The sequence below is a fragment of the Carassius carassius genome, chromosome 35, assembly GCF_963082965.1.
Source record: "Carassius carassius chromosome 35, fCarCar2.1, whole genome shotgun sequence".
In the NCBI taxonomy this organism is placed as follows: Eukaryota; Metazoa; Chordata; class Actinopteri; order Cypriniformes; family Cyprinidae; genus Carassius; species Carassius carassius.
The window spans coordinates 21,788,836-21,808,661 of record NC_081789.1 but is presented as its reverse complement, the minus strand read 5'-3'; the positions used below and the strand labels follow the sequence as shown (position 1 = coordinate 21,808,661).

At 35.5% G+C, this 19,826-nt stretch overlaps 2 protein-coding genes across 9 annotated transcripts in view; one reads left to right on the top strand and one right to left on the bottom strand.

Moving 5' to 3' along the window:
- Positions 1–3,271, top strand: part of LOC132115643 (guanine nucleotide exchange factor VAV3-like) — a 61,543-nt gene extending 58,272 nt beyond the window's left edge. The window contains exon 29 of the mRNA XM_059524054.1: positions 1,514–3,271. Coding sequence (XP_059380037.1) covers positions 1,514–1,558 — 45 coding nt within the window. The 3' untranslated portion in view covers positions 1,559–3,271. The remainder of the gene's footprint in view (positions 1–1,513) is intronic.
- A 12,442-nt stretch (positions 3,272–15,713) lies between these two features.
- ntng1a (netrin g1a) overlaps positions 15,714–19,826 on the bottom strand; it is a 118,396-nt gene continuing 114,283 nt past the window's right edge. For all 8 annotated transcript variants that reach the window (XM_059524947.1, XM_059524953.1, XM_059524946.1 and 5 more), the window contains one exon: positions 15,714–17,338. In XM_059524947.1, the coding sequence (XP_059380930.1) occupies positions 17,091–17,338 (248 nt within the window). In that variant the 3' untranslated portion in view covers positions 15,714–17,090. The remainder of the gene's footprint in view (positions 17,339–19,826) is intronic.

Sequence of the window (19,826 nt, the reverse complement as noted above, 5' to 3'; positions counted from 1 at the left end):
AAAGCGCATCGGACTGTCAAATGTTTTTTTGAGCCTCTTGAGCCGTCTTATAATGGTTTCATCAGGGAGGCTGTAAGTGTAATTTAGTGAATAAAACGTTCAGGGCTGTTTTATGGATGCCAGTAATAGATTTTGGGATCAGTGCTTTGAACGGTTCCCCTGCCTCCTTCAGAAATGGACAGAACTTCCTTTGTGGCTTTTGTATTCATGTGTTGCCTCCGTGTGCGTGAGCGAGGTGTGACACGATAAAACGTCAACCAATAAATCACATCTCTCCCTTGTTAATACTGCGTTTTGTCCTAACCAGCTGTGATTGTCAAGAGTGGTGTTTGAAATTATGTTTTGATGGATGCTTGGTTTCTATTTTTGTTGCCTGGTGATGGACAGTCCAACCTAAAGTAAAATTTAATAGGTTCAAATTCCAGCTTCACATAGTTATAGTATTTTGAATATCAAATGCAGGGCTCAACAATAAGAATGGACCCATTAGTTGATCTAATATATGTATTTTTATGCCTTGCAAAATGTAAATGTTTGGTTTGATCTACACTGTTTTGCTAATTATGCTGACTTTATATTTTATAATATGCTATTGTTACTAATCCAGCTACTAATATAGATTTAGCTGATTTGGCAAAATGACCAGTGATAGTCTTGGAATATTTTTTAGGTGCATTTATATATAAATAATGATATATATTACATTTTAATAATATTTCAAAAGCAATTAATAATAAAATAATAACAGTTAAAATTGTATGTAACAATTTAAAAATATAAAAAAAATAATTTGTTTTGATATGGCTTAAACTTCAATTTCTCTGTATTATTAATAATATGTAATATATATATATATATATATCTTATACTTAGAGTTAGTTTGCAGAAACTGATAACTCCCTTTTTAACAATTTTCAAAAATCACGTTTTTTCATTGTGTATTCCAATTAATCTCAATCAAATCAGTAAACAACAAAAATAAAACATTATAAAAACATGATAACATAACAAAAAACAGCATTTTTGAAAATCTTATCTCTTTTTGCAAATAAACTCTTCATATACATACATACATACATACATACATACATACATATATATGTGTGTGTGTGTGTGTGTATCTATATCTTTATATATATATATATATATATATCATTGTGAGTTTTGCATTTTAAGTGAGAAATTTAGCATGACACCTATTTAGGCTGACATAGACCATAGCAGGAACAGGACAAGAATCTATAACATAGTTTCCTTCACTCCATCTTCCTCTCTGATTTGGCCGATCAAAGAAAAACAGCTCTGTCATACTGTCCTGCTGGATATTATTGCTCAGGCCAGTGTGCAGCCACTGGAAACGCTTAAACAATCCAGTGCCGACCCTCCTCCCCTCCTCTTGCAGCAGGCGCATCCACAAGGTTATCCAGGCAATGAAGTGACGCAAATCCCCTGTAATACCCCCCGCAACCTTCTCCTCTAATCACTCATTCCTTCTGTTCTGTCTCATCCACAGGTGGGCTGGTTCCCCTCCACGTACGTAGAAGAAGGCGAGGAATGAACGGCTCAGCGATTGCGCACAAGAGATAGGAAACAGAGGGGAAAAAAGCAGACGGACTGAGTCAGAAAAAGGGCAAGCGATTGGCCGCTCTCTCTGTGTCTTGTTTGTCTATCCTGGAGGACGTGCATGGGGTTTGATAGATGAGGACTGTTTCTCAGGGAGCAGATTATCCAACACAACCCCAGACCGCATTTTAAAAGACCCTTCCGGGTGCCTGGATGGAGCGTCGTGGATGAATCTGGGCCGGTATGCCAGAATCGGACTGAGGTTACGCCGCGAGCTATTTCTGTGTGCGTGTGGCAGTTTGTCTGCTCATGGGGAAACATATTTGTCCTGACCTTGCCTGAGTCCTCCTTACCTGCACTATTATTGATGACGCCCCTCCCTGTGTCTGCACTGCCACGGAGGTGTTCTCACACACGGCCCACAATCCCACCCAGCTACTCATCTCCGATTAAGATCATAGCTCCCTGCCATGTATGCTGCGGTAATTGATTGCAGTCTCTTCCCTGATTCTATCCGACGAAATCTCTCTTATTTTCAGATTTCCACTTTAAAGGAAGGACCGGTTGTTTTGTGCGTTGCGCGCTTATCTCCAGAGATACATAGTGGGATTGTCATGCCCTGTTTATCTGATTTGCACGCTACCGCATCATCGGGGAGATGCGCAGCGAGACGTTGACAGGAAACAAAAGGGATCACTGTGACAGGCCTGTAAACAGCTTTTTCAGCAGGGGCACACGGCCCCCGAAAGCATTGTGCCACCCCATCCAGAAGGAATCCTGCGAGATAGCGCAGACAGTGCCTTCTCAATCAACAAATGAGGGGGATTTATACACATTTGCAAGAAGAATTGACACATTGCAAAACAATGAGCCAGATAATTCTGTTTGAAATCCCCCAGGGGATCAGAAACCTTGGGATATATATATATAATTAAATTATTATTTTTATTAAATTATGAAACTGAAATTAAATGCTTATTTCCATTCAAAATGTACTTAAATTCAGGGAAATTGACACAAAGTTTCAGATATAAGTCGATTAGCTCACCACTAGAGTCACCGAGAAAATGTTTGGCCATGAGTTTGTAAGTCATTTCTTCATTGCATCAAAATATGGCATTGTTCTGTGCTGTTGGATGGGATATTGGCTGTTTTCACATCCTGCTTCTTTCCCCTTTGGGACTCATTCTTCAAGATGTTTCAGTGCTGTAACGCACTAGCCCTGTCTGCAGCTACATGTAGATCTGTGTGCAATCTGAACTGGCTCTAAACTGTGATGAAATTAAGTTTTCAGCGTGTTTACACTGCTGAGGTGACAGACTCTAGGATCAGGAAACAGTCAAAGCGCTGGTTTGTCTCAAATGGTTAGATTAAAGTGCACTCACAAAGGAATATTTATTTATTTGTGATCCAAGAAGAGACTTTGACAGGGAAAGACATTCAAAGGAATACCAACAAATGACTGAAAAGCTCCAAGCCAGTAGAGAACAGAAATACACTCCTATGTGCCTACAAAGCAGTCCAATGTAAAGCGTCTCCATGTATAACTGGCTGTTCTTTCTTCACGTTATGCTTTGATTGAACATAAAGATGGATCTTTTTATTGTTTTACTTTTTCATCTTCCCAAAGAGTTATAATGTATTGCAAAATCTTCAGGATTCAACATTTTTTTTCTTTTCCTGTAAAATTAGAAACTATATGTAGAGTTTGAAATGTAATATTTATTGATTTATAGGTTTTTATCTGTGTTATAATGAATTTATAATGTGAATAAGGTATTGATCAGTCGTCTCATTGTGTAAACTCTGTCTCAATGTAGAACAGTGGAACACCACTAAGTGGCAGCAGCATTACCAGGTGCTTCTCTCTCTTCATTCTCATCTTCATCTTATGATTTTTTATCATTGCATTTTTCCCAGTTATCATAATGCTGCCTTCAAATCCAGGAACATTTGTATTTATGAATTTTTAAACCTCCAATCAATGACTGCTAAAAGAGTAGTATTTTTTTGGTAAATGTAAAAATATATATATATAAAAAAAAAAATAATGAAAAAAAATTATTTTATTGTTTTAGTTTTATCTTAAAATGCATACAAAATCAGCCAGCATTCGACATGCTCAATACAATACTCCAATAGCTTTCACCATGTTCCATTAATTAACATTCAGCAGTTCTGTGCTCAAAGTTTCCCACCTAATAAATTTGATGTACTCTCAACTCATAAATATGATCATCCTGACACAATTTAAAGGCAGCATAAGGCCCGGTGATATTTAAAGATTCAGTATTTTCCTGTGATGCCGTATCAGTTCTTTCTTCTCTGAGAGGAAGCTCTGTTATGTCACAGAGGATTCAGATAGATTAACTTCTCATTAGGAAAATCACATTTACCAGCTGTTTACGGCATAGTCAGAAATCGGCTCTACCTCTCCCTCCCTTTATTTATAAAGGTTAAAGGTCAGTTTTAGCATTGCCTTTTTTTTTTCAAGAGGATTTTTGGTCTGGCACTGAAATCTGGGGCGAAATCCGTGCCCGAGGCAGATTATGGTCTTCTCCTGGGTGCACAGTTCCCTACACTCCAACTGCGAGCGGTAGAATTGGTTTTCTAAGCTTTCTCACCGGTAATCTGTTCCCACTCCTCTCTCCCCAGAGATGAAGCCTGACAGGACGGATTTAACAGACTTCCACACATCGTTATATATTTATATAAGGCAGAGTCTGTTTCAACACAGAGTTGTGGGCCACTAATCACCCAGCGATCTCTAACCTCGAAGGGTTTCTGCCTCGATTTCTTCTCTCACAATGTTTTCTCCACTCATACCTTCATAATCATATTCTCCACTCTTTATCGAGATGTCTTTCAAACCTTTGTATGTAATGCTGAGGGTGTCCTACTGAGGGGCATACAATTAAGTCAACAAATATTTGCAGTGTTGAGAGTCTCTAAAAGTCTCATGCTTAAACATTACTGTCTTTTTAGTATTTTTTTTTGTGTGTGTGTGTGTGTGTAATAATTGCATTTGTGGCATTTTGCAACAATTTCTGGGGCTATTAAATTAGCAAAAAGCCATATTTACTGTTCATAAGCGACCTTGAGTAACAGAAAGCCGGTACTCTGAGGGCTCATGGGTAATGATCTGTTGTCCACTTAAGCCAAAGACAAGCCTGGCCGCAGTGGCCTAACCTGTAGCAGTGCAATCCGAGTGTCCTGCAGCGCCACCTAGCAGCTGTATCGCACTTCAACTGTATATATGTACAGAAGTTACAATAAAATGTATATTGCTTCTTTTGGAAAATTGTCTCGCAGTCTTTTGTGAGAAAAACTTGGAATGAGATACCGTACAAATGGTTGGTGTCAGGGCTGGTTAATTTTGATAATCAAATAATGAAAATAGAGTCAAAGTGCCAATTAACTCAAAACGAGAAGGAACCGGGGAAATAATATGAACTGTTTGTTTTTAATAATATACTCAAACGTGTCCAATGGTTTGTTAAACCCACTTTTTAAATATTCCCTAAATATTTCTACTGATGTACATAGAAATTTAACAATAAATGATTTGCCTAAAGAATTTAATTATTTTATGACTTACTTTCAACTTTAATTCTTATACTGAACCTCCACTTGGAAGCAGTACTACTTTAGTATTATTTATATGCTATTATAATAGTTTTTTATTAGTATTTCGAAGTATGATTTTCTGTTTTTAAAAATTTTCAGTTTTGTGAAATGTTTAATTTTCTTTCTTTTTTTACATTTAATCATTTAAATGTAAAAAAAAAAAATTGTGTTGCTTTGTTTTTAAATCTTACTATTTATGTTTAATTTATTTTTCATTTCAGTCAATTTTATTTGTTTACATTTTTATTTATTTTCAACTTTTTTATTATTCGCAATGGAAACAAACTTTTAATTTAGTTTAGGTTTCATCTAATATACTTTTTTATTTTATTAATTCAGCAAAAAAATTAAAACATTATTAATAGTAATAGTTTTATTAAACAATAACTCTGCATTGGATTTTCTAGTCTTAGTGTATTGTTGATAAACTATCCTAGTTTAATATTTTGAATTAACATGGATTTTGGTTTTCATTATAATTTTTTTTTCTAAACATTAACTTGTTTATTTTTTATTTCAGATTTATTTATGTGTGTTTGAATTTTTTTAAGTTAATTAGACTAAATCTTTAATGCACAATGCAAAGTTTTCTTGAGACCTCTGTATTTCAGTTAGCTCAAACAAATATGCATCAGTCCTCAAGGTTGGCAGACTTTCATGTATGCGGCTAAAAAGAGAACTAAGTTGCTGTCAACATTTATATACATCTAGAAGAGTATACGTGTAAAACAGAGATTAAAACAGTGGCAGTCCCCATCTGTTTGAGCTTATGAGGAGAACACGATCTGAAGAAGACTATGGGGTCATTCTGCTGGTGATGAGGCACTCGAGGTGTCTGCTGAGACTCAATCTATCGCCTCAAAGCAATGTCCCACCTGCAGAAGAAAGCTGTAGATGAGGATTGATTTACAGAATAGTCATGAACGAGCCCCTTTTCCCCCTCTCTCGGCTCCTGAGGTAAACACTCATTTGCTGGTATAAATGTACAGAAACCAGACTCATCTGTGAAAGCCTAGAACTAGATCAAGACATGTTAAACCACATCAAAAGTGACATCTATCCACAAAACAAACTGCTTTTCTATACCCACCTCCATTGAGATGAAACCATCTATGACATTTAACGAAAACACACCTGTTTTTGTGTTTTTCTCATATTGAGTGAGTCGTACCTTTGCCCTTCTTGGTATTTTGATTATTATACAACGATCTGCAGAGAATATTGTTTTTAATAATGGAGCGCCGGTAAAAGCTCATAGTATTTGCTTTTTGCCCACAGTGGCTGGTAGACGTCTCGGTAAAGATCCATGTTGGCCAGCGTTTGCAGCAGTGGCCATCTGGGAGCCGTCAGAGGAAAAGGCATAGCCGATGTGTAAATATCAAGCCCTGCACCCCACATCCACACACCCGCATACAGTTCCCTGATGCATTAACAGCAACGTCACTGATCTGAATGCTTTCTTCCTTCCTGTGAGCCACTTCAGAAAAATACAATAACTTCTTAATTACATACGTTTACCACCATAGCTGGAAAAATATGAGGTATAGGATTTCCTTTGAAGCAATTTTCAATCAGAAATGGCAAGAAAATTTCACAAGTAATTACAAATAAAATGCACAATAAACATAGGATTTAGGAGAATAAAGACTTAAATATTATTTTCTTGTAAAATGCACTCCAATAATCAGTTTTATTTATAACTTTGAAATATATATATATTTTTAAGTGTGCTACTATCACTACTGCTACAAAAGATCACAGAGCTCTTATTTTGTTATTTTATGATAATTATTTTCTCATAGAATGGTTAGGACATTATCATTGTGTGCTTTTTTATTTGAGTTCAGTACTGCATCAACAAAAGCTGTGAGAACCAATGAGGTTGTTCGTGGTTGTTTATTCTCCGCCTTTTTTCCTTACATGGTATGGCGTGTGCTCTTTGAATTTACTGCAACATTCACAACTTTCTTATGTTCACACTTTTTGTGATTAAGTATATGAATGAAGCAGTCACACTTGTTGAAGGAATATGAATAAACGGTATGATATTTATTGTGAACTCGTATAAGTGACATTTCATATTTCCTCTAATAAATAGACAATAACAAAACAATATACTGTAGGCCTACTAAAAAAAAAAAGTTTATTCGGTTTTATTAATTGTTATTCATCAGTAAAAAATACAAACTCTAAAAAAAATAAAAATAAAAAACATTAAATTATTTTATTTTATTTATGGGGAATGGGCTAAAAAGTTTCATGAACTTGCATAAAAAAATATTTTAATCAGCAACTATTTTTGCTTAGTTTGGGCCTCTAAATAAAACTGAAGAGTTTTCTTCTCCTTATGTATGAGCTCTGTATTTCACTGTAAATGCCTGATGTATCAAATATGGTAATAAAAAAAACAAAAACAAAAAAAACAGAAAACCTAAGGATCATTAAACTGTTCCATTGTCAGGCTTTACAGGTGTGATGCTTTGCAGTCTGTCTCAAGATTTACTGTATTTCAGCATGACCTGAGAACAAATATAACTGCATTGGACTGTAATAAACCCTGAGGTCCCCGGGACACATTTAATACTGCATCCTCTGAGCTGAGCAACACACACGTGGACTTCCAGCATGATAGAATTCATCAGAATCCATCAAAAGCAGATCTCTGTGTATCACACACCGACAGAGTCTCGCGTCTATCTGGCACTTGAACCCGATAAGATAAGACCATCTCCGCAGTTTTTTAAAAGGAAACTGCTGTCTGCAGCGAGCAGAATCTTGCCAGTGATCTGCTGAAGCTCTCAGTGGAGGGATGTGCCATCTCTCACCCTGCCTTTTACAATGTCTAGTTTTCACGTATCAGCATGTGAGAAAAGAGATGCTTTCAGTCTGTTCTGCTACCGGATCCTGACATGTGTTGCTCTGCAGAGTCCTGGAAATCTGATTCAAAACCTAGTATTGACTGGTAATAACATTTACAGGCATTTCTAAAGTGAGGGTGAATTGTTCTTTTTTTTCTTGTTCAATACATTTTCACTCAGAAATGCCTCACATTTTGAAAATAAAATAAAATTTATAATTTAAGACACTAAATATACACACACAACGGTTCTACGTTGATCCCTCATCTTTAATCATTAGCTATTAAACATCTATAAGTAGTAATAAGACTGCTTTTAACCCTGAGGTTGTCGTTCCTAGGCATTTCGATCAAGTTCTATACTTTCAGGACGATTACGAGATGGGAAAGATGCTCTTTTCTATTTGGTTCCTGAAGAACCAGACGCTCTGGCTGTGTCAAATCCCTCGCGCACTTCCCGAATGCCTCCAGGTGTATTCCACTTTCATTTGTCATCCAGAAATATGATGGCATCAGCTATTCTCTTCAACTCCACAGAGAGAGTTTTTCATAACACTGCTGCAAGACATTGACAATAAAAAACCAACCAATCACTTCTGGAGACCTGTGAAGTCATCGCGGCCTAGGGTAAGCAGGTTTACATTTGGAGGTTTTTAATGAAATACTTGATTCAAAATAAAACCTCACGTTCGACTGGTTTACATCCAGGAAAATATATTTTCCTTTGCTTTTGTTTATGAAGGGTGTTGCGTATGAGGAGCACTTTTAGTAATTTTTTTTTTTCATTTTAAGGTTTTATTGTATTGAACTGGGTTTATAAAAGTTTTTAAACTGAGTTACAAAACAATACAATTCTAAAGCGCTGGTTGCGATTTTTGTTTCAGCTTGTCTTTCTTTGAATTTTATTTTGTTGTATGAGCTCCTGTGAGTCTTTAATTGTGTTTATTATTCAAAAGACCATGTTTTATGGTGCTTTTGTCAATTTTATTTGTAGCTTGACAGCTTCAGTTCTCATGCACTTTTATTATACTGAAAAGCAGAGCTAGAATATTCCTCAGAAAATAATCTTTTGTGTTGCAGAAAAGAAAGGCACGACACAGAAATGAGGTGAGGAAAATAATAAATTATGATTTTGGAGTACATTTTGCCTCAAATTTTCTTTTCATTTCACAACACACACAAGAACACAGCTGGGTTCATGCTATCCTCTCAAAATGTCTTGGCATGGTGGTGGTACACTTTTACATTTTAAATTGAATATTCACGAGATTATGCTAAAGTCTGCAGCTCAGATTCTGTGACCTTTGGATTGTTTTTTGTTGCATTGAGTAGCAACATTTGTGAGAAAAACGTGCTTTTATAATAATGTCCCGGGTTGCACCATATGTTGTTCCCAGAATAAAACACTAAACCCACTTCCCTTTTTTCTTGTCACTTTTGAATATCAGTCTGTGTGCATAATGCAAAATCCACCGAGAACAACTGCACAGTCGGGAGTGTTGGCAGGCGGACGAAAAGCACATGAAATTACAGTGTTTGTATTCCCCATGGCTCGTATTTAGTGCCAAGAGCTGGTGTATTAGCCAAAAACCTCACGTTGCCAAACGTGACTAAAGGTAAGATCTGTATCTTTTCAACTTGTTCTGAAGGCTGAAGCCAGTTTCTGATAGCAAATACAAGTTTCTTGCCAATTCTGCTGGCAAATCTGGCGTTGGTGCTATCACAGACAGAAGTGATTAAATGGAAAGCAAATTGAGACTTTTGCTAACTCAGAAGTGATCTCATCAATGTCTCAATATGTGTTCAGACCTGGTAAGACTCCAAAAAAGAAGAGAGTTTCCACAAAACTATTGAGCAGCAAAACGGTTTTCAATGTTGATGATAATAAGAAATTCTGAGCACCAAATCAGCATGAAAACCTCCTGAATTAAAAAAAAAAAAAAAAAAAAAAAAAAATATATATATATATATATATATATAATAATTAACAAATAAAATGACTAAAAATAAAACAACAAATTTACAAATAAAAGCTAAATTAAAATATCAATATAAATAATTTTAAAATAACAAACCTTTCAAGTATAGTATGGGAAAGTGTGATAGTATATGTAACATGGTTCGCCAAATAAAATTTGGACTGGTGGTTTTCACAGGCCTGCAGCAGCAGCTCATTTAGTATTCATTACCTTGACCATCCTTGATGTCCTCGACCTGGAATGTCATTTTTCACTTTGTAAAGATCCAACTTTGGTCAAATCAACAAAGGAGATGGTGGAGAGGAGAGAAGCTTTACAGGGACGGTGGTTTGATGTTCATTAGCTGAGTGGATCCCTGTCGTGGGACGTCTTAGAAGATCAGATGGATGGACAGGTGGAAGGATGAGAGGCTCTGATCTTCAGATGGGGCTCTGATTAACTAAGGGGATTTTCTGCTTGTGCAACACAGGACCTTTACTTTTTGATTTACTTCTCTTAAGACAATCAGCTTTATGAAAAGGAATGCTCTGTCCCACATAAACCTGCTGAAAGTCATATTTAACCATAACTATATAACTAATTTTAAAAATAAATAAAAAGATTAAAAAATAAAGATATTTATAAATAAAATTATCAGTGGTGCTTGCATGTACAAAACCCAAATCCAGTTCTAGGTAGTTGTCTACATGCTGTGGGTGGGTCATAGAGTTCGGACAAAATAATCATCCTTACGGACGCAAACAACCCATTCTTTAGTTGTGTAGGATTGCTTTGGCCTTGAGCATGGTCAAAGACCGTCTGACTAATATATAGTAACATAGAGATGATAAAAGCACTGAAATCCACAATAATGTACCATTTAAAAGAGATTCATACTCTTGTTTCTTTATATATATATATATATATTATTTATTTTTTGGAAAGACAAATTTTATATTGTAATTATGAATATTTGACGCATGGATATTTAAAGGGTCATTCCTATATTGGAGTAAAATTGTATGTCCCCATACACTGCTGTTATCTTTAAATAAAAATAAAACTATTAAAAAAAGGGGTTATTAAAATAAATGAATTGAATGAAAATGAAAGTCAATAGTTAATGAAAGATAATAATAATAATAAATGTATTACAAATACATTCTAATAATATATAAAGTATTTTAAATTAACACTGGCCCAAAGACATATCCCATTAATCCAAAATATTAAATATTTTAGGAATTAAAATTAAATTAATCAAATAAAAAATATATATTTTAGAGGTATCGTTTGGTTTTAGAGGTTAATCATATTAAAATATTTGTAAACTTTTGAAACGCTGTTTTAATCAATTTATAGATTCATCCAAAGCCTTTTAGGCTTTTGTAATGCCCTAAGAAAAAAAGAAAAAAAGAAAAAACATTACACTGTATACAAGTATTAGCAATGGATTTAATGAATTTAATTTAGATTTATGATTGAGCCTGACTAGAGCACATTTATCTTTTATCATCATAAAAAGCAATATCTTTAGAAATACTTACAATTACAAGCGATTTCAGATTTTTAAAGTTAAATTTCAATGGCTTCCAGATTGATTATAAAACAGGAAGTAATTACTCTAATGAGAAGAGCATTAAAACGTTCGTTCCTAACCCTGAGGCACATTGTTATTCACAACTATGAATGTGTGTGTGTGTGTGTGTGTGTGTGTGTGCGTTTGCACATTCATCCATTGAAATTACATCCACAATGTCTGGTGTTCACACTTCTTGCTTATCTACCTCTGGAAAGGGCATGCCGTGGGTCTAAATAATGCATTACATCTTTAGTTTATCTTGGCTATACTGCAAAAGAAGTCTATTTCCCCTCTGCCGGAGAAAATATGCTTGCAGTGCTGCTAAGGTGTCAGTGTGTGTGTGTACCTCTGAGACACTGAGAGAGAGAGAGAGAGCGATACACAGCAACATACTTCTTGTATATTTGGATCTCAGAGTTTTGTATTCTGGAGAGGTGTGGAAAACTTACTTGGAAAATGGCAAGAATAATCTTCAGTCATACACCTGCCTCTGCCCCGGGGACTCGTCCATGCCAGGAAATATTTTTATTTTTACTTGTATGCATTTGTCACATGAGGCTAGGTGGCTTAATGAAGTTGTGCTGGAGTAATCTGGGCTATTTTAGCTGATCAAGTGTAGAAACTGTTTGGCCCACAATTCTTCTCTAATGAAAACACTATTTAAATATGCATTAAATCATAGAAATAAGAAAGTTACTTAGTGTACCTTTCTCCATTTCAACACTGTATATCAGTCCACTCATCTGAGTAACTACTTTATTGGCACTACTTTAATGTCTCTTATATTACACATTTTGTTGCATTAAAACACAAGTGGTGTTGTCTTGCGCAGTTATCATTATTGCAGACTAAAGTGTTAAAAAAACGAAAGACAAAACAAATTTGCTGTAATTTACTCACCCTTAGGCTATAGTGTAGGTAATTTTTTTTTTTCATGAGAACAGATTTAGAAATTTAGCATTATATCACTTGCTCACCAATGGATCCTCTCTGCAGTGAATGGGTGCCATCAAAATAAGAGTCCAAAAGGCTCGTAAGTAATCCACACCACTCCAGTCCATCAGTAAGATCTTATTAACTGTAAAGCTGTTTTTTTTTTTTTTAAGAAACAAATCCACCATTAACATTTAGAACTTTTAAACTATTTTAATTTTTAATGGTGCTTAAGCTGTGCATATTTCTTTCCTGATTCAGATGAGAATGAAGCAATGGTTTGAAGTTAAAATGTCTTGATGGATTTGTTTATTACAAACATGCAGCTTTTCACTTTTGTGATGTTGTATTGTGATGTATTGTGGTGTTTTTATCTGCTGTTTGGACTCTCATCTGACGGCACCCATTTACTGCAGTGAACAAACTCAAGTATTAAATTACCGTAATATTCTAGTGTTCAGGGTATTAGTGTTTAGATCGTCTGATATAGTTGAATAGCTTTTCAACATGTATATTGCCACTAGAAAGATTTCTTATTGTGAGAACTGAGTACTGTTATAGACTCTAAATGAATTCAGATATGCTTTAATTTTTTTTCTCACCTATATGTTTAAAAACATTGAAGGTTATGAGTAATGAAGTTTTGGTTATTCATATTCCATACAAGCTTGTGGTCTGTAGGGATTATTGAACTTCCATAAATGTTCTCGAGCTCTATTCAAAAATGTTCTTTCATATTATTCTTTGTGCTGGTGGTTTTACCTACATACATATGACTTTTTCTTGTTATTGAAATGAATTCATGCCAAACAATCTTGAAGACCTTTTACATTTCCACAATTGTTTGACCTTCAGGATTCTCCAGTGCTCACACATTCTCTAGTGCTATACTTCATTCATGTATTCTACCGTTAGCGTGCAAACATGAACCCATCCACCATGTTTTGCTCTTCATACAATGAGCTGAGCTTCTCCATTCCATCAAATCTGACAAATGAATGTCTTCTTGCAGCCAAATACCAAATGCAGGCTTTCCCTTTAGAAAGCCTGTGTTTTTCTTTTTTTAGAGATATCCCCATTAGCAGCAGAGGGAACAATATCACCATTACTCCTCCAAGAGAAGGACTTAGATGCCGAGCCAAAGTTGGGCTTTTGTTCTGGGAAAAGAAAAGCTAGATGCTGAATAGTGGATAATGATCTTACCGAAGCCAGTTGGTCATCTGAGTTTAGCAGTTCTTCGGGTAACCTTAGTTCACTTAGTCCTCTTTGTTTTTGAGACATTATCATATCAAATGGGTCATTCCAGAAACATATTCCATGTGTGTTATTGTGATATAAGCTGATAAATGTGTGTAACATTGTTAGTCTTACCCTGAATAGGAAACCATAAATCAAAACCCTGAAACGGTCAATGTTAAATTAATCCTCAGTTTTTCATTCCTGTTATCAATGAAAAAGTTGAATGTGCCTGAAGTAAAAAAGCATCATGTTTACTGAAGCTAAACTTCTTAACACATGGAAAAGCCGATTTAAAAATCAATAGGCTGCCTTGTTCAAGGGCAGATTAACTCCAAATGCAAGAAAAAGTTTGACATATCGCTTAAAGAATAATAGAAATAAATGTAATCAAATATGCAGAAATAATAATAACTAAAGAAAACTCACTGGATCTTTAAAAAATAAATCTACAGTAGCATTATCCTCCTTTAAATAGGAGTGAACAACTGGAATGATGTAGCTGATTTTGGCTGAGAATGTTTGTTGGCTTGGTTCACAGAATTTGTTGAATACTCAGTGGATCTGATGAGTATATACATGCACTGAATCGTTTATTCTCTTTGTCAGTGTTGCACATGTTGGCCTTGATAAAGAGAACGTTGCATTTCTGAACATTACACAAATGTACAGATGGTGAACTCCAGTTTTCTCAGTCATTGAGTAACTATAAGAGCATCTCTGGACTAGTTGATCTTTTTTGGTTAAATATATATATATATATATATATATATATATATATATATATATATATATATATATATATATATATATATATATATATATATATATATATATGTGTGTGTGTGCTTTATGTGTTAATTAAAAAGTAACATTTTAATGTTGAAACTCACTACAGTGTATACTGTCAATAATATATATATATATATATATATATATATATATATATATATATATATATATATATATATATATATACTATATAATATATAATATATATATATATACACCCGTGGTATTGTAATTGAACTGCAATTTTGAAAATTACTACTGTTCATCATAGAGTTGTAGGAAATAATAGTTCACAGCATGTTGTGTAATTTATCAGTGTAACGTGATAACACAAAGACTGCTGCAGGGATTGCCAATAATGGCTCTGCCATAAAGATGTAAAATACTGGGTCGGGCCACATCACTTCAGCTTTTACTAAAAGTTTAACTAGTGATTCTTTCAAAACAACTGTAATTTTGGTAAGTATTACTGTCATCCATTTCTTAAAGTGCCATTCTAATGTAAAGAAACAGCTGACCAAGTGTCATTTTTTGGTTGCTTACAGTATGTTGAATTTCCAGAATGAAATATGATGGGGACTGGTTTATAACTAACATGAAAGTGCAATAATACTTCATCAACCTTTCTTTTTGTTTTCAAAGCAGACACACAAACACATCAAAACACACACAGACACAAGATTCATTCATTAGTACCCAGTTACTAAGAGCCACTGCAGATAAAGACAAATGTTTGTGGAGCATCTCCTTCAAAATGAATCATTTAGCAGGCCTGTAATGTCACACACTTTATAATCGTGAAAAAGGCTGTAAAACTTTCTGCTTAAAACAAACCCGTGCGATAGATGGGCAGTTTACTCACAGGCAAGACCAACTCCATAAAACAGGCTCTCAAACAGACATCAATAGCTGTTAATATTTAATTCTGCCCATCCGATAATGCGTTTCACTGAAACAAATCATTACTGTATTGAATTTGAGATAAATGGTGTTTAGAAAATTCTGAGGCTTAAAGCATTTTCCACTATTCTGCAAAGTATGCAATTTATATGCATGTGTTATATAAAAAGACATATGCCATTTTTTATCACGCTTTCATCAGAGGGACAATTTAGATTCTTCATACTGCAATAAAAGACACATAAAACAGTACAACACGGCTACATAAAGTCCTTTTAAAGTTTTATTCACTTAAATTTCTCAGTGTTAAAGCAACAAGAAAACATTTAGAATGTCCTTTGGTGTGATTTTCTTTTTTTACACGTCAGTACTGTATATATACTGTATGTAAACTGATATTCTTTGATGCCAGCACGTTGCTAATATACTTTAGGAAAACTTCACAATCCAACTTAAGGAGAAAAAAAAAGGTGTAAATGAAATAAAATAAATTTCAGACCAACATAATCAGATATTTAATTATGCACCTTGATTGAACGCACTAAAATGTTGCCCTTAAACACATTTCAGCAATAATACAAAAAAGTATATGTTCTACATTATCTGTACTCTGTCAAGAAAATAACTTCTGTATTAATACAAAAATTAAATACACTGATGACTGTCTAAGCATTTCATCTGTTTGGGTGAAAACATACATCTTTGACCGTGGCCTCAGCAAACAGTCCGTCACATTTTAAAGTCATGGGTTGTTCAGTCATATTTTTTGGAGGATAAGGGGGTGTGCCATATGAGTGTGACTAACATCACACGGAATGAAAGGAAAACCCAAAAATTATATATACTGTACTAAAAAAAAATATCAAGGGTTACAGAATAACATTCACAAAAGCACAGAGTGGAGGAAGGACGGGGCTTTTGACACAAAGGACACTCTAAAGTTTATTTTTGAAGGTGGAGTGGGATGTGTCGGCGGGACGAGCTCAATTTGAAAGCGGATCAAATGTGACAGTCTGAATAGATTTCCTTATATCCACAATGCACTGACAGCAAAGAATGCTTGTTTCTTTTCTTTTCTGGAGTCTTTCTTCATATCATTTTTTTTTTCTCGCAATTGCCAGTTCGGACACAATCCGGACAGTTTTCCATCGCTCCGTGTCACAATAGCCAAAAGCAGTCTTCAAGCCAACATGATACCCAGAATGGCTCAGGTGAAGGGCGGCAGCTGGCTTTACTTGTACATGCCTCTGGCTGAACGCAGCTCCCGTTGCCTTGGTGATAAAGGGAGGAAAGGGATGAGTCTTGTCCGCTCCAATCCCTGTCGCTCTCTCGTTCTGTTAGGGGAGTATCTATTATGGCTTAGTTCACATCACTACTTCCTCTTATTTGCTTCATGAAGCATATGCTCAGGTAAATTCTATAAATAACACCTTGATGTTTTTTTTTTTTAATTGTAGATTTTTATATTGAATCAATTTTTTATAAATACTATTTTTATTGATGTATTAGTTATTGTATTTTGTCTGTCATCCTCAGAAATTTTGCTTTGATATTTGGGCACATTCCACATGGCCGGCCGAGTGTCGGTGGGTCTGGTGCGCTGCTTATACAGAAGAAGCTGGGCAAGTCGGAGATCTGCCTCTCAAAGGATCCAGCAGATCTCCACGAGGAAAACGGGACCCAGGACGGACAGCAGCGAAAGCAGGATCAGCCCAGGGGGGCAGAGGGAAGCCTGGCCCGAGTCCGACTCTCCGCAGCCGCCTGGCTCGTTCTCGCACCGTGGTTTCTCACACAGCAGGCCGGTGTACGCTGGAGGACACTGACAACGGACGTTGTTCACACACACGCCGCCGTTTTGGCAACGCAGAAGTTCGTTGTCACACACTCGGGCTGTGGCATTCAGAGGAAAAGGGTAAGCAGAAGACAAACCCCCCCCCCCCCCCCCCCCCCCACACACACACATATATAAGCTACACCCAAACAAGTATGAACACTTCTATGATTACATAGAGCTCTATCCTGAGATATCATATATTCATCTATTGCTGAAAATAGACAGAAATAGTCAATACAAAGTGCAGGCAAAATATTGATTGAAATGAATCACAAGTAGAAAACTTAATATCATTATTAATAGAAAATCATAAGTGAAAAATATTAATATACTTTTTTTTTTCTTAAAGAAAATTGAACTCCTGAGATTTTATTAAAAATGATCCAAAAAGCATCCCTGCTCAACGGCCACCTCAAAATAAAGAAAATATCTCTCAAGAGGCCTGCCATTAACCCAAACCATTCTCCAAATCCCTGACAATGACTTGCATTGCCCTCAGGTGTATCAGGTGCATTTAACAATAGGGACACCAATGCCAGACCTCGGACGCAAGCTGTTGAGCAAGCTTCAGGCAAACAAATTCCAGCGTAAACTAGCAAAACCAACAGAGACAAATAAAAACGGATGAACAAGCCATGCCTCTCACGTCTTCATCAAAGCACTGTAATCCTGCTGATTGGAAAATAATCATAACACACAAGCGCTGACCTCTATCAGTTTGCGAGGAATGGTTCTGAGAGGTCTTGTGCATCGCATCATCTGTTTAATGGCTGTTACTGAGCTATTCTAAGCTGGACTGAGCAGACAGGAAGAGCTGGAGGATAGAGAGAAGAGGTGTAACTCTCCCAGTCATAACAGGCTGATTAGGGAGCTGGCAAAACTATATGGTCTCCAGCTTCTCTCTCTCCATCTTCTGTGTGGATAAAGGCTTTGTAGTTGAGTCAGGGAAAAATGAGCCCGTTTGTGTCCATAATTCCCTCTTTTCATCACTGCCGAGTCTTTTTACGATGCAGATCAATCGTTCCCTAGTGAAAACCCACACTCGTACCACAAAACAAGACCCAGAAATTGTACCTGCAAGATGAACAAGCTATTTGAATTATCGGTGATTAACACGCATAAAGATTGATTGGGTTCAATTACGATCAGTCTCATTAGTTTTTGTAGGCAAATCATACATTTCTTAATGTTTGGAACAAACTGACACAATTTTGTATAAATTATAATAATAATTTACAGTAAATTAAAATGTATTAAATTATTTCTTACATTTAGCCAAAATAGGGCATCTACCTAATGTAACACTTCACTTGTTTCAGTTTTTTCTGTCCGATCTTGTAAGACTTCTTAAATCAGAGTCAAAATGTAAAGAAACATATGGGCGTTAAAAAACAAATAATTATAGTTTCCCTCATTAAGATATTTGTGTCTGAATTTGATGTAGATTATAGAGTATTTAGATTAGATTAGTTTATATAATCAAAAAAAAAGAAGAAAAAAAAAACTATATTCCCTCAGAAATTGCTAGTAAATTTCAAAGAATTCCAAAGAAATGTCATAAGATGCAAAAATTTTGTATAAAGATTGAAACAGTATTTTCTTGTAAAATGTACTCTAATAATCTTTGCTGTATTTACAATTTATTTTATTTTCATTTTTACAGTGCCTGTTTTCCTGTTTTGGTGCAGTCATGACCTGAGCACATTTTAACCTGTCTTGTCTGCCCTTTAAGAAACAATAAAGAAATGATGAATCAAAAGATAGAGATTCTTTATTGATTCAGTGTTCTGGATAGGAGATTTTTAAACTCCTAAACTGCTCAAAGCATGTTTAAACTACTGTAGATGTTTCCTATTATAAATGAATTGATTCTTCACAAGTGTACGACATATTGACTTTTTGCAATTGAGACATCAATGTTGCCTTTTACCAAACTGTTCATTAAAAGGAGATTGCACAAAAAGAAGTAAGGTAATGAGTGGATTGTGTCTGTAAAAAGAGTTTTAGAACACCTCTTCTTTGAGGGAAAGAGAGCAAATTGATCGATTGCCTTTTCCACAACTGTGGCCTTTGGCAAGAGTATTCTTGTGCTTCATCTGAAGAAAGACTTAAAAGAGGCACAGTTTTGCAGGTAATGTATCTCTCAAGAGTTTGGGTCTTTTTGCTTTACCCTGTGAGTTCAACTCTTTCTGTCTCCTCAGTTTGATATCCCCTGATGACCAGGAAAAGGTGCTGAGGCAAGAAGAGCCGCGTCAGTGATTTATAGTTGTTATGGGTGCTAACAAACACATTTACCTTCCAATGGAGGGGGGCATGGAAACTATTTACTCTGCTGTTGGTCCTACAAACAGTTTAACCTCTATAGCCTACGCCATGCTCTCTAGAGCCCATGGACATCTAATAAATATAAGCACTTATTTTAAGAGAGCAACATAAGCTCTGTATGTTTAAAGAATGTGCAGTAACAAGCAGGAAAAACGTGCTAAACCTCCAGTTCTGCATTTGCAATTTGCTTGCATGTAAATAAACGTTAATAAGAGAATA